Genomic DNA, 14,471 nt, shown 5'->3' with positions numbered 1-14,471 from the left:
ATTACAACGTTCAGACAGTTTAATTTTTTTTTTTTTTTAATTATTAGAATTCCCTTAATTGACATGGAAAAAAAATGAGGTACTGTGACAAAGAAAAATGAGCCTCTTAATCATGACAACACATTTAGATGATTGCCAAAAGAAATAGGATAGTCATGTGGGACACAACAACCTTTCACATAATCCTATTAAGTGTTTTGACTGGAATCACTTAGAGGACAATCAACTGTATTTTATGTACAGATCTGAGGAGTGTAGGTTGTTTACGAGAAGAGAGCACTGACAGCAGTGAGTGCAGCCCCCGAGCAACATGAGGAAACAGCTGGCCATCAAGTTAAGACGCCTGGTGCCACTGAACAGCTTAGATACCTACGAGGACGGAACAAGCAGATGCAAATATGTTCTCACTTTCTTTGTGACTGCTGTGCCGAGACAGATAGATGAAAACAATATTGTAGAAATGCAAACTAACTACATCCAGAAGATTCCACTACATTGATTTCACCTACCGAACTGAGAACTCACAAAGGACTAAAACATAATTTAGGAGCATCTGACCAGACTTCATTGTTCCTGTAAAGCAATGCAAGCTCACACTTTTAAATATCCTTCTTTAAGTCCATGCAGGAGTCAACTTCAACCACCAGTGCTTCAATAATCCAGTCATATGTTCATGAAATGTATTGTATCAAAACATTTATATGGATTAAATAGTCCACAGATTGCAACAACACAGCCAAAAGTGTAAAAAAAAAAAAAGATAGACATAACAGCACCATTTTTTAACCAAGCCTTAAATACGCCTTCAGCTCTGCATCCACGTCTTCATTCTCACATGCTATTAGGAAGGCAGGAACGAGCTGAATACAGAACCTTTAATGAGCTACACATGTAAACCAACGACTACATCATCCAAGACCTACAGGGAAATAAATAAATCACTTTAATAAAAATGGTAATATAATCCACAACTACGCGCCGTCACTGTCAGGATCAACACGCAACCTCACAACGCCTCTCGGGGGTGTTTAAGCATGATGCTGAGACTCGACTGTTACTGTCAGAAACGCTCATGAAAACAGGGGGAAGTGTGAAGGAGAGTCCAGAGAGAAGCTACAGGACTGTGTGAGAGGGAGGGGGGGGTGATGTGGTTCAGGCTTTTGTTTTTTCTTCGTTGGTGGGTCTGAGTTGTCCCCTTTATGCCTCAAGCTCGAAGCCCATGCCGACTTTGTGTCCACCGGCGTTGAAATTCTTCCCGTCGATCAGGGCTGAGAGGGTGACCTTGACACCTGCAGAGACACAAAACAAGGTTTCAGGTTCAAATTTAAAGAGCTCATGTTCTGCTTTTTGTCTTTTCTTTTTCCTGTATTGTGTTACGCATTTCTTTTTTGTGCATGTAACATGTTTTCAAAGCGAAAAAGCCCAAAGTCCACCCCAAAGGGAGTTCCCATCTCCCACAGAAAACACTGCTCTGGACTGGTAGAAAACAGCTCCACTGTAGTCCAGCCTTTACTTCGTAACCTATCTGAGTCATGTAACACATGTCATAATGCTCGCCTACCGGCTAGTGTGACACGCTCTCAAAAACACCTGTACAGAAACACAATGAGCTGCAGCACACATGTACAACTCTCAACAAAGACTGAATAGAAGAAAGGTGCTTTAAAACAGAGCGTTCATCACACAGGGTGAAAAGAGGAGCAGTCTGACAAAAACATGGTGTTTTTTGAAAATGAAACATGTAAACCTGTTCTGGTACAACCCCTAAATAAAATGATAGAATTAGAATAATTTAATTGCTGTTTGTTAGTGATGCTGATCAAAGTATGAAGGAAAACCAGTAGATGGATTGATTGGCATTTAAATCACTTCTCTGTCAGTACTTCCGAAGTCCTCATAGGCAAGTCCAGCACACTCGGCAGCCATCTTGGCAACGCCTCAGGGCAGCTATTTCGGACTAAAAAGACCAGGCTCCTATCTGAATGAATGGGGAGAGAACTGCACTTTTACTGCCACCGGGACATAAAAAAAGCATGTCTAGAATCAGCAATAAAATCTGAAAAACACTGCTGAAAAAGTTTGCCTCAAAATAAGGTTTAAAAAGCATTTTTCCCAACAGGTTATACTTCTACTACACATGCGTAGTAGATTATGATAATAAAGTTTTATAATGCAGATTTTGATGGCAGCTGAGTTAATAAAGCATCCAATCGGATGACCAATAATCCCCATATCCACTATTTGAACGTTAGGGAAATGCAGTTTGCAGCTCTGATAACCCTGAAATATCTCAGCTGTCTGTGAGAATTATTCATCAAACCAAGTGTGTTTATCAGACCGCAATTTTGTTCTAAAGTTTCCATTAAATTATCAGCTGGATAACTGAGTAAAATTATTTAGTAAATCTTTTCATCTGGAAAGCTCTTTGTGCTTAACCTTGAAAAGTACTTTTTAAATAAAATGTTACTTCTTATTATTATTACTCTTAGTTAGAAACTTTTAGCCCCAACTCTTAGTTGTAACATAAGATACTCAAGTACTCAAGAATGTGGCTGATACAGTTTTGACCTTAGACAAAATATTTGGGTGGATGAGGCGGTTGGGGGCGGAAACCTACCTGGTCGAAGGCTCTGGGTGTAGCCTACTCCGATCAGACTAGCATTGTTCACTTTGGCCTGCGGGGGGAAACAAGATGAGACATGAAACTAAACAGCAAACAAAGCACCTGCCTAATCAAACAGCGCAGTAAACCAATGGTAAATGATCTGTATTTAGAGCGCCTTTCTAGTCTTTCAAACCACTCAAAGATTTACATCCCATTCACACACATTTATGCACAGCTGCCACCAGAAACAGACATCAACTCATTCATACATATTCACACCGATGGTACAGCCACCGAGACATGCAGACAAGGGGAGCCGGGGGTGGAAACCACCGACCTTTTGCCCTCTGAGCTACAGTCGCCCAGTTGGAGCACTTACAGACAGAGAGGCGTCTTTATCCAGCTTGTATTTGGCAGCAATGCCAAAACGAGTGTTGTTGCTGCCGGTCCAGGCCAGAGTGACCGCCGTCTCCAGCTCGTCATTCACCTTCTGGTAGATGGAGCCGCCAAACTCGGTCCCATCGTTACTGAGAGAGAAACAAAGCTAATTCAGAAACATTCTGGTTCAACATTTTAATTACAGCCCTACTAATATTAGGTAAGATTTGTTAGATGTTTAAATACTGGAGAACAGAGACTCAGACTTTCCTCCAATTCTTGCTCTTCTTTTTGTAATTTACTGTTTTAGGAGTCCCCCCCCCCAAAAAAAAAATCTTAAGGCCATAAATGTTGGGAAAGATTGGTACTGGAGATAAAATACATCCATGTTTTAAGCTTTCATACCAGTCTCTTCTGTTTGCCGTGCATGCTTTCAGCTAAAATATTTTCTTTAATCCCAGAGCAAAAATGAGAGCTTTAAAAAAAATAAAAAATAAAAGATAAATGACCCTGATCATCATTTTCTCCCTGCAGAGCCACAGGAGACATTATAAGCACTCCCTATGATTAATAAACTGTATACGATGTGTAAAATCACTGGAGTACTCACACATTGGTGTGTAGCTGGAAGTCCCCAGCCCTGTACCCGAGGGCGAAGTTGTTCTGGGCCAGTTTGGACTTGGCCGTGTCGAAGGCCATCTGGTAGCCGGCCAGCCAGCCCTCGTAGCCCAACACAGCGGCGGCGTGGATGATGGGACCCTCGAAGTCAACGTCGCAGCCCAGGTTCACGTAGTCGCGTTTGTAGCCCGTCTTCAGTTTGCCGCTCTTCTTACTGAAAAATTAGTTTATAGGGTTAAATGTTAGTTCATTTATTTATACTGTCATTTTAAAGTATAAGGGGCGATATTATTATTGTCTCGTGAAAAGATCAAAACTAACAATGAATGTATCACAGCCTGATAATCTTCTTCCTCTGAGCCACAAAGCTCCATTGCTGTCTAAAAACTATTAAAAATGAATGCACTATTTCCTGCTGTTTGTTTGATTAAAAACTGCAGTGAGCAGCTGTTTTAGAAAATAAATGAGACGTTATTGCATATTAAACTATACATTTGTGAGCTTTTTCCAGAGGAAGTTATTATTCCCATACATTAATGTCACATAGTTTTAAAAAGAGATGAGTGAGTCGTTTAACTCCTCAGGCCATTCAGAGAAACGTGGAAACAGCAGCTAATTATTAACAAACAGAGAACCTAGTGGGAGCTTTTTCCACTGTGCTCTGACGTTTGTTTTCCATACCACCAGACCTGGCCCACAGTTCATCCTTTAATGTTTCATGTACTCCACATAAGGCAAAGGTATCACTCATTCATACATGTAGTCTTACCCCGTGTTTGGTACAAAAGACGTGTCCAAGGCCACCTTCAGTCCTTGAGTCAGCTGCAAGTAAAGTAATAATTTAAGTTCATTTTTAACCACATTCCAGACTTTAACAACGTAATTACATCAGTTGCAAAACACTTTGCTCTCACACTCACACACCTGGTCCTCCACGGTGACTTCAGTAGCCAGTGTGTTGTCTGTGTTCCACTTCTGGTTGAAGCTCAGACCCAGCTCCTTCATCTTGTATTTGGTCTCCAGGCTCCCCGAGGCCTTCCCCGTGTCTGTGTTACTGGAGCCAGATGTGTTGAACTCCTGCAGGATGATCAGGAGGACAAATTATTAGTATACGAGAGTCACTACATAATAACGGACAGCCAAAGTGTGTTAAAATAATGGACTGAAGAACTGGGTTTGTGTAGATTATTGCAGAAAAAAAGAGAGACCTGAAAAACCAAGGAGAAAAAATAAGAATAGACCCAACTTAACTATAGAGAGCCTGAGTCCCTCCATTTCCTGTGGACCACCATGGGACCTTATTTCAGATAAAGTATGTCCAGTAGTCAACGGCGAGAGACAACTAATGTTTGATCCCGTTTGAATGGTGCCCTGAATTACACACGTTTGTCAATTTAAAATATAACTTACTGAAAGTCAAGAAAGTCTCAGTTTGTCGTAAAACTGTTGATGTAATAAAAATACATAATTAGAAAGACCACAGAACACAAAAGTCGCATATGTGACGTTTTTACTTTCATTATCGATTAATCTGATTCACACTTTGTGTAATAGTTGCCAACTAATCAATCAATCAACTAATCGTTGCAGCTCTAGTCATAACCGTTTCTCTCAATGACTGAAGCTAACGTCACTGAAGCTAATGTCAAAGAGCTTCCATGTGTAGATGATGTTATGAAAAGACCGGGAGTCGTTGGATTAAACACATCAGGAGAGAAACGTCTGTGCCTGGAACATAGCTAAGTAGCCTAGCTAGGAGCAAGCAAACAATGACCGTTAGCTTAACATTACAGCGCTAACATGTCGGTGACGTATATTGTGCGAGACGAGAGTTCACTAAAAACTGTTTTACGACAAAATTAGACTTTCTTACAAACTTTAAATTGACAAACATCATGTGTGTAATTTGGGACACAATTCAAAGACGATTAAACGAAAGGTGTCGTCAACGTTGACTACCATGCATATTTTTTCCGAAATGTGGTCCCATGGGGCGGAAGCAGAAGGGAGGGACTAAGGCTCTCTATTATTTAACTGTTTAGAAATAAAACAAAAATATCAGATGCGTATAACACTGTACATATCAGACAAGACATCTGACAGGCAACTGTGAGACAACCAGACATCCTGAACATTAATCCAAGCAAGACAACATTAACATGTGATGGACAGAAAAACACACCAGTAGGTTTGAAAATGATACAACTAAAGGCACTAACTCTTAAATGTCACTGTGACAAAGCCAAAGCACATATGGTTAAAAACACAGACAAAAGGTGCAAAAAAAGTTCCTGTATTTGTCCAGTAAACTAGCACCTCCTGATTTAGCATGCAATCATTAACCATTAGCTAACTAGCAATAAACGCAAAGCACCCCTGACCATGGGAATGTCCTTAGTTTTGCAGGTACTTGGTCATAAAAAGTATTGGACAATTTTATTTTGAGTTGATGATGGTGCTAGAAAATAAAACATCAGAATATCAAAGTGATTACAATTCATCCTCTGGGGAACACAGCAACCCATCCAATGGCTGTGGAGATATTTTAATTTAATTTAAAGACATAAAAAGTCAACCTCATGGTGGCGCTGGAGGACAAGTCAGAGGGTCACTATAGTCTTTAGAAGAGAAAATGAGTTTGAGATGACTGCGGCTGACTTTCGCAGACTTGATAGTCTAACCTGAGCTGCAGGCGACTGCAAGGGCGAGGAATAAAACGGCGCCGTCAAGTCAGACACATTCTACCTGCGTGATCCTACTGTGAGCTGAGATCACTGACTGACCTTGCGCCATTTTTCTTTGCAAGTGCCGCGAGACCAAGCAAAGTGTGGCTCCAACTTTGTGGAGCTGGAGAAAAGCAACCTGCACTCCTGCATTATGGAAAATTTGAGTTTGGATGGCAATTTAAATGTGATAAATTAGGGAAACTTCTTTATAGTATTTATAAATTAGGGTTGGGGCTTTATTGGTGATGACCAACTTTTCACTATTTTCTAATATTTTAAATATAATATAAATAATTTCATAATCTGCAGATTATTTGATAATGAAAATGTAGCCCTAAACTACGGACGACCGACACATTAGACTCACAGAAATTGTCCACAAAGAAATAAAATTCACAAGTAAACGTTCTGAATGAGACTGAAGTGACAGAACGTGGACAGTAATTGACACACTGATTTTCATGCTGTATGAATAAATATAAAAAACAATAGAAGAACAATGTGGAAACATGGAAACAACATGATGGTGAAGAATAAATAGCTGTCAGCTCTGACTCCGATCTTACCATCTACATTAGAGCGCGAGCAGTCCAGTACAGCAGCATGGAGACAGAGCAGCGGTTAGGAAAGGCAGGTAGAGAGACAGACAGGCCACAGAACAAACACAGGTTTGTCATGTTTCTCTACAACAAACCACAGCTTCAGCAAAGCATCGCTCGTCAACCTAGAAATCCTCAAGCTCGGGGTTAGAGGATTCAGGAGGTGAGTTATTCAGGTGTGTGGAGCGGTTTTATCTTGGGGGTACTGGTGCAGTGATGGGATTAGAGAGTGCAGCAGGTAAGACAGGTACGGCAGGGAGGTGGGCCGTGCAGAAAGCATCCAGGTAATGACAGCAGGTTAAAGACAAACAAAACTGGTTTCCTCACCACTCCACTTTGTGATTTGGTCTTGAGGTCCAGCTTCACAACACCAAAGCCTGGTGGATTTCAAAAGACAGAGTTGTGTGTTAGAGGTAATTAGCCAGATAAAAGAAAATCAATCAAATACACAAATATTTAGGAATAGTTCAACATTTTTGGAAATCTTTCAGTTTTTGTATGAAGAGGTATGACATGTTAATTAGAGAGCTTTAGAAGTGGTGACATGCCAATATTTATTTATTCTTTTTAGCCAAGCTGGCTGTTTGCCCCGTTTCCTGTCTTTATGCTATGCTAAGCTAATGTTCTTGGCTGGCTGCAGCTTCACGTTTCAAGAAAACATGTTAGGGTAGTATTAATCCTCAAAATGATTGTATGGTTTTTAGACGCAATGACAATAAAGGCAATTCTATTCTCATCTAAAGGCCAAATTATACTTCTGTGTCGAGTCTACGCTGCAGCCTACGGCGTCGTCTACCTACATAGTCACGCTGCTGTGAGCATTTTTACCTGTGCGTTTTGGTCTATACATCGCTCTGCAGTTACACCGCCAATTAATTGGGTTTCTACGTTCCACTGTGTTGACATCTGCTGGTGAGCTGGATAATCTCCGGTTTAGCCCTCCGCTAACTTGAATGGGGGTAAAATGATAATCGTGCGACTTTCTAAATGTTTTAGTCCGAGTGGATAAAATTACCCAGGGTTGTTATGCCAAAAACACAATTTATCCACCGTTTTACAGCCGCTTCTTTCACAGTATAAGTCTATGAGACTCTGTCTGGTTTGGCCACTAGTACTTCCTGAAGGTTATTGATTATTTTTTTCCCCTCTTTGAAAATTGACTGGGTTGCTTTGTCTTCTTTTTCTATGCTGGCGACTAACACGAGGTAAACGAGCTGTGCTTTATGTGGACAGTGAGATTTCTCTGGTGTTCGTCTGACAGGCAGTGGGCAGATGAGACGACCTTTAATTCTGGAGTAGTCCTTTGATGCCTGATGGCCGGTCTGTGTTTTAAGTCTGCCTTGTTACATCTTCACAGTAACGACTCCAGCTGGGGTCAACACATGTGCGATGTCAAGTCAATTAAGAATCGTAATTTGATTCAAGGGGCTGTACAAACCCAGACCCTTGATTCGAATAAGGAAACCCCCTTAGAAAAACAAATGGCCCAATCTATAACATAAAATTATTAAAATAATTGATTTTCTTTTGATCGAATAACTGATGCAGGTCTTTGAGTCTCCCTTTAATGTCTCTTGGTGCATTAGGCATTAGTGGGCAGTGCTTTAAATCAATTAGCAGAACTCATTTATGGTATATGGTGGATCAGGTTTGAAACACACCCACTCCTGTCCGGTTAACCTACCCATTAACGATCACACAGTTCATTTTCCAGTAACATATATTACATTAGAATATGCTGTGATATAAAATTTTTGGTAACCTTTCTATCGTTTGCTTTGCAGATTGCCTTTACTGCCACCAATATTAAGCATTTTCATCAATGCATTATGTGAACGCTGGAGAAGCTCTGTGTTTCAGGAATTCCTAACAGTTAATAATTTACTCTTTGGGCTAAAACAGCACTCACCATAGCCTTTGCTGAATATATCCTTGGCAGCCTTGCCCAGGTCTGAGTATGAAGGAGGGACAGCCATCGTGCTGAAGAAGATAAAAGTCAGTGATGTGATCAGAAAGCAGGTTTTCTACACAGGTGTTGTACTGATTTAGTGCTATTGTAAAGGACATGATCACCAGAGGAGAGATTCACTTTTGAGCCCACAAAGCAGTCAGCATTGAAGGAGATCCCACCCACCCCTCACACAGCCTCTAAAAGGTACCGAAGTCCACCAGGCTGAGGAACAGTTCCACTCATCAGGCTGTTGGGAGGCTGAACACTTTCCCCGCCATCTGTCCCAAAAGTCTAAACTGCAAGAAATACTAATTTGACATTTATCCTGATGATTATTGATATCAAATGATTCGAAGTAGGAATGCACCGAATTGTTGGCCACCGAAATTAATCGGCCAAAAATAGCAAAAAAAGCCCTTTTGGTGTTCGGCCTAATAAGTCAAAAGACCGATTAAATTTTACCAAACAATCACGTTGACATGTCGGCAGTGTGGAGCATTTTAAAGTGTCAGTGTCAATTTAGCGCAAGTATAATGGATTTTGTTCGGTTTTCAAAATAAGGTGTCTATAAAGTATGGAAATAAGATTAATTGGATTATATTCACAGAAAGTATAACACATGTTACATGTGTCCATTAAAAGTAAATCGACACATGTAATTTACTTTACCAGACCCTGTTGGGCCTCGGACCCACCCACCACAGTCTCTCCAAATCCCGTGGGAAACAATGAGTAAAAAGCACATTTTGATTATTTAATTTATGCAGAGGTAAAAATTGGCAAAATAAATAGAAAAAATGTGAATGTACTTTTTCAGTATTCGGCAGTATTTTTCTTTATATTCGGTTTCGGCCAACAATTTTCATTTCGGTGCATCCCTAATATGAGGTTTTTTATCCTGATAACATTTTTGGTATCGCCCAACCCTACTACAAAGGAACAAAAACTACAAAACACAAAACTAAAAAATAAACTGCTGCTATCTGCCTATTTGCACCTTTGCACTGAGGACAATTATTTATATTAGACAATTCTGACACTGGAGTTTGTCGTATTTTTGTATTGCATTATCAATGGGTCATGAAAGAGACATCATTTTAATCCTCTGTGTGCCTTGTGCATGGCAGAATTGACAATAAAGTTGACTGTGACTTTGAGTCTTCCAGGATGCTGCACCACTATCAAAGCCCATTCTCAACGAAGGCAGTTGGTAAAAATCATATATACCACCAAACAATACAATAGCTATCATTTAATTGAACAGTCAAGTCTCCCTGGGAGCTCCAGCAGAAGGGAACAAGCTGTTCCTTTACAGGCAGCTGGGGAGCTAATAACTAATGGTCTCAGCATCTGGCTGCAACAAGAAGCTACTGTGGCACATACAGAGTCAAGCAACAAAAAATAAATTTAAGCTTGTATACATGTGTGCAGAAATGTACACAGAAAGACAGAAATTGCTAAGCTAGCAGATGTTCAAGCATCAGAACAAAAAGGTCTCAACATATCTCAAGGTTGTTAAAAATAAAAAAATAAAAAAATGGGCCCTGGTGATGCTGCTGTTAGGACAAATCTGCAAGAGATGGAGCTTCCCAATTAAAAAATAAAGACAGGCAAGTAAGAGACAATCTTTTCTGCCTTAACAAAAGGTTGGTGCAGCTCTTATTAGGGGACAAAGGACAGCAGATGGGCCAGTGAAAGAGGTGTGGGGGGTTTGACAGCTAGCTAGCTGCCGTGTGAGCTGCAGTAACAAGCTAACTGAGCTAACTAACATTAGAAAGAAAAGGATAGGACAGACAGACAGACACCGGCTAAATGTTAATATTCGTGTTCATAGTAACGTTGCTCTGCCTGTCCCCCTAAACACATCACAAACACACCCCTCAGCAGCCAGCTAGTCACACACGCAGCTGATAAAGTTGCTAAATGCGTAGCTAACGTAAGTTATTTTTTTATTTATTTATATCTCTGTACTATCACACAGTAAACCTACAATGCAAGGATTAAACTGTGCATTTCAAGGCTAAACATCCTTACATAACAGACCGTTAGCTAAATCGCTGAACATGCTAGGTGTGTGGCTAACCTTGGAGAGAAACGTACCGTTATCAAAGAAGGAATTAATAACGTGCATTATCATACAGGTATTATAAAGCTCATAGCTGTATTTGACATTAACTAGCGTTGTTTGGTTCTTCTTACCCGTGCAAATGTGTTTGTAAGGGGAGTTTGCAGAGCCTTGAGTGTCCCTGGCGTGATGCTGCTGGGCGGACTGACAGCTAGCGTAGCTTAGCAGAGGGACAGGGCACAATGAAGGAGACCTACGGAGCATGCGCAGTGTGAGTGCGCGATGCGAACAAAGAGTAGATACACAAGCAAGATTTCATCCACGCGACCAGAATCAGAATCAGCTTTATTTGCCAGGTGTGTGTACACATCCGAGGAATTTGACTCAGGATTGTACATTGCGTACGATGAGCTTACTGAAACAATAAGACAATAATAAAAGCGATGAGCACGAACTAATCCGAGAATGTTACAGGAATATAAAACGTTTTTAGAAGGAATTCGGATACAGAAATTACTCAAGAAACGTTTATCGGCCATACAGAAAAGTTTCTTTATTTATTTACACAAAGCTCCGAGTGCAGGGGCCCCTGACCTTGTGGGGCCACACCTTTGTTGCTGACCTGCTTGTGGCACAGGGGAAAATATAACTCGTGTGAATGTAGCTCATGTGTGAAATTATATTTAATATATTACTGCATCCCAGTGGTGGACAGGAAGTAAGTGCATTTACTTAAGTACAAATTCGAGGTATTTGTACTTTACTTTTCATGCCACATCCTGCTTCTACTTCAGTACATCTCAGAGGGAGATGGTATGCTTCACTACATTTATCTGACAGCTTCAGTTACTAGGTGCTTTACAAAATAAGATTTTTACACACAAAACGCAAAGGTTTTAACAATATGATGTTTTGTTATAAATTAAACATACCAACAGTTTGTACAAGTACAGACAATACATTTGTTGACTGACATGAAACATTTCATGGTTTTAGCTTCGCAAATGTGAAGATTTGCTGCTTTTCCTTTTGATTATTTTAATGTTAGTTTAATCATTTTGAGGTTTGGACTGACATAACAAGCATTGTGAAGGTGTCACTTAGGGCTCTGAGTAATTGTTACAACATTTTTCACCATTTTCAGAATCTTTACAAATCGATTAATGGAGGAAATAATAAAGACACATCCTACTAAAATGGAAATAGTTAATAAATACTATTTCCATTTTAGTAGCATCTAAATAATATATACTACTATTTAGATAGGCTTCTAGTATCTATTGATTCGTTACTAGTAATTATTCCAAAAGATACTAGTAACATTGTAATTCTTACTAGTAACTAATGGAATAATTACTAGTAACAAATAAATAAGTACTACATTTACATTTACTCATTTGGCAGACGCTTTTATCCAAAGCGACTTACATTTGAGGAACATACAAGCATCAACAGAGCATCTACTACAGATCTACAACTGACAATACATACTAGTAAGAGCAGCAATAAATACTAGTAAGAGCTCACAGTACATATCACATCAATGGGGTAAATAACTAGGGAAGGAAGTAAGAGTTAACAAAAAGTGCAATCAAAACAAAAAGTGCAATCAATACAAGATCATTGTAGGGGATAGAAGAAGAAGAGCACAGGAAGTGCATGTTAGAGGTTATGAGTTAGAGGAAGTGTTCTCGGAAGAGATGAGTTTTCAAGAGCTTCTTGAAGTTAGAGAGGGACGCCCCTGCTCTGATGGCGTTTGGTAGCTCATTCCACCATCGTGGTGTCACAGATGAGAATAGCCGGGACTGGGATTGCTTTGTGTGAAGGGATGGCAGAGCCAGGCGGCGTTCGTAGAGGCCGAGAAGGAACGTAAGTTTGTATTATGGAGTTTAGGTAGATGGGAGCAGACCCAGTAGTCACTCTGTATGCAGCATTAGTGACTTGAATTTGATTCTGGAGGCCACGGAGGTCACTGAGTAATGGAGTGACATGCGTCCTTTTGGGCTGATCAAAAACCAGACACGCTGCTGCGTTCTGAACCATTTGTAAGGGTTTCACCGCACAAGCTGGGAGACCTGCTTGGAGGGCATTGCAATAGTCCATGCGAGAGATAACCATGGCCTGTACCAGAAGCTGGGTGGCGTACTGAGTGAGGTAGGGCCTGATTTTCCTTATGTTGTATAGAGAAAAGCGGCATGACCGAGAGACAGTAGCAACATGGTCTGAAAAGGACAGCTGGTCATCAATCATGACACCCAAGTTTCTCACCACCTTGGTTGGAGTGATGGTTGCGGAGTCAATTTGTAGTTTGATGTTATGGTGGATAGATTGCTTGGCTGGAATGACCAAGAGTTCAGTCTTAGAGAGGTTTAGTTGAAGGTGGCAAGCCTTCATCCATGCAGATATGTCTGATACAGTCCGTGGGATCACCTGGCGGGAAGTATAGGTAGAGTTGCGTATCGTCTGCGTAGCAGTGGTAAGAGAAGCCGTGCGAGCGAATCGGCCCCAGTGAGGTGGTGTAAATTGAGAAGAGAAGGGGCCCAAGCACTGAGCCTTGGGGCACCCCTGTGGAGAGGCAGTGGGAGGAGGATAACTGTCCTTGCCACAAAACATTGTAGGAACGCCCCGAGAGGTAGGATTCGAACCACAGGAGTGCTTTACTCGAGATGCCCATTGCTGAGACAGCGGATAGCAGGATCCTGTGGTTGACTGTGTCAAAGGCAGCTGATAGGTCAATCCTGCTTGACCTAGTATCTAAATCCTAATTAATATTTAACAGCTAATTTGCATTGTTGAAGATATGTTGTGAGTTAGAGATATCTTGTGTCCGAATAGTTACTAGTAACTTATGAAATAGTTAATAGTAGGCCTAACTAAAAATTAAGTACTAGTATCTAATCAATTATTACTAGTAAAAGGGGAATAATTACTAGTAATTAATGGAATGGTTACAAGTAACTAATCAATAAGTACTAGTAGTTTTCTAAGAGCGACTAGTAAGTTTTAAAGAATGTGAAATGTTAAAAAGGGCTTTTATCAGAGATTATATCTGAACTGCAGAGCCCCTTATTTAAATGCCATAAAAATGTGCAATTAGTGTTTAGTAAAAAAAAATAAACAAGTTACTAGTAACTGGAATAGTTACTAGTAACTAATAAATAAGTTCTAGCAGCTTTTATATGGTGACTAATAAGTTTTAAGGAATACATTTTAAAACTGCTTGCCATACAATATCGCCCTCTGAGATGTAGTGGAGTGAGAGAAGAGTCAAGTAAAGGACCCAGGTAGTTTTTATGTATTTCTCTGCAGGAGTGGGGTGAGAAACAGCGCCCGCTACAGGCTGCATGTCGCATTTTAAAGTGGGCCAGAAACTTTGCAGCAACAACCTGGCAGACAAGAAGCTTTATTGCGGCGCTTTGCAGAGAACCTCTCCGGTCCTCCTTAAATGTTTGTGACAAACATGGCGTTTTTCCGCGTCGGGGGGGGAAAGTGTCGTGGCCTGCCCCGCCCTGTGTGAACACACTGACTC

The 14,471-nt window shown here is 40.6% G+C and overlaps 1 protein-coding gene across 2 annotated transcripts; it reads right to left on the bottom strand.

Annotated features, from left to right (window-relative positions):
- Positions 1-681: 681 nt before the first annotated feature.
- On the bottom strand, positions 682-11,186 carry LOC119917871 (voltage-dependent anion-selective channel protein 2-like). Of its 2 annotated transcripts, XM_038738287.1 has the most exons (10): positions 11,077-11,186; positions 8,836-8,906; positions 7,254-7,303; positions 6,894-6,896; positions 4,526-4,678; positions 4,371-4,423; positions 3,594-3,815; positions 2,985-3,132; positions 2,618-2,675; positions 682-1,289 (listed from the first exon to the last, which is right to left on the bottom strand). In XM_038738287.1, the coding sequence occupies exons 2-10, from the start codon at positions 8,900-8,902 to the stop codon at positions 1,198-1,200; spliced, it is 846 nt and encodes a 281-aa protein (XP_038594215.1). In that variant the 5' UTR covers positions 8,903-8,906; positions 11,077-11,186; the 3' UTR covers positions 682-1,197. The 2 variants fall into 2 exon arrangements, with proteins under 2 accessions (XP_038594215.1, XP_038594216.1); XM_038738288.1 differs by lacking the exon at positions 6,894-6,896.
- Between the last annotated feature and the right edge of the window lie 3,285 nt (positions 11,187-14,471).

Source organism: Micropterus salmoides, unplaced genomic scaffold, assembly GCF_014851395.1.
Source record: "Micropterus salmoides isolate LMB-PRFRI ecotype aquatic unplaced genomic scaffold, ASM1485139v1 Ms_hic_scaffold_2298, whole genome shotgun sequence".
In the NCBI taxonomy this organism is placed as follows: domain Eukaryota; kingdom Metazoa; phylum Chordata; class Actinopteri; order Centrarchiformes; family Centrarchidae; genus Micropterus; species Micropterus salmoides.
Note: the sequence above shows the minus strand (reverse complement) of the source record. Positions and strands in the feature narration are given on the sequence as shown.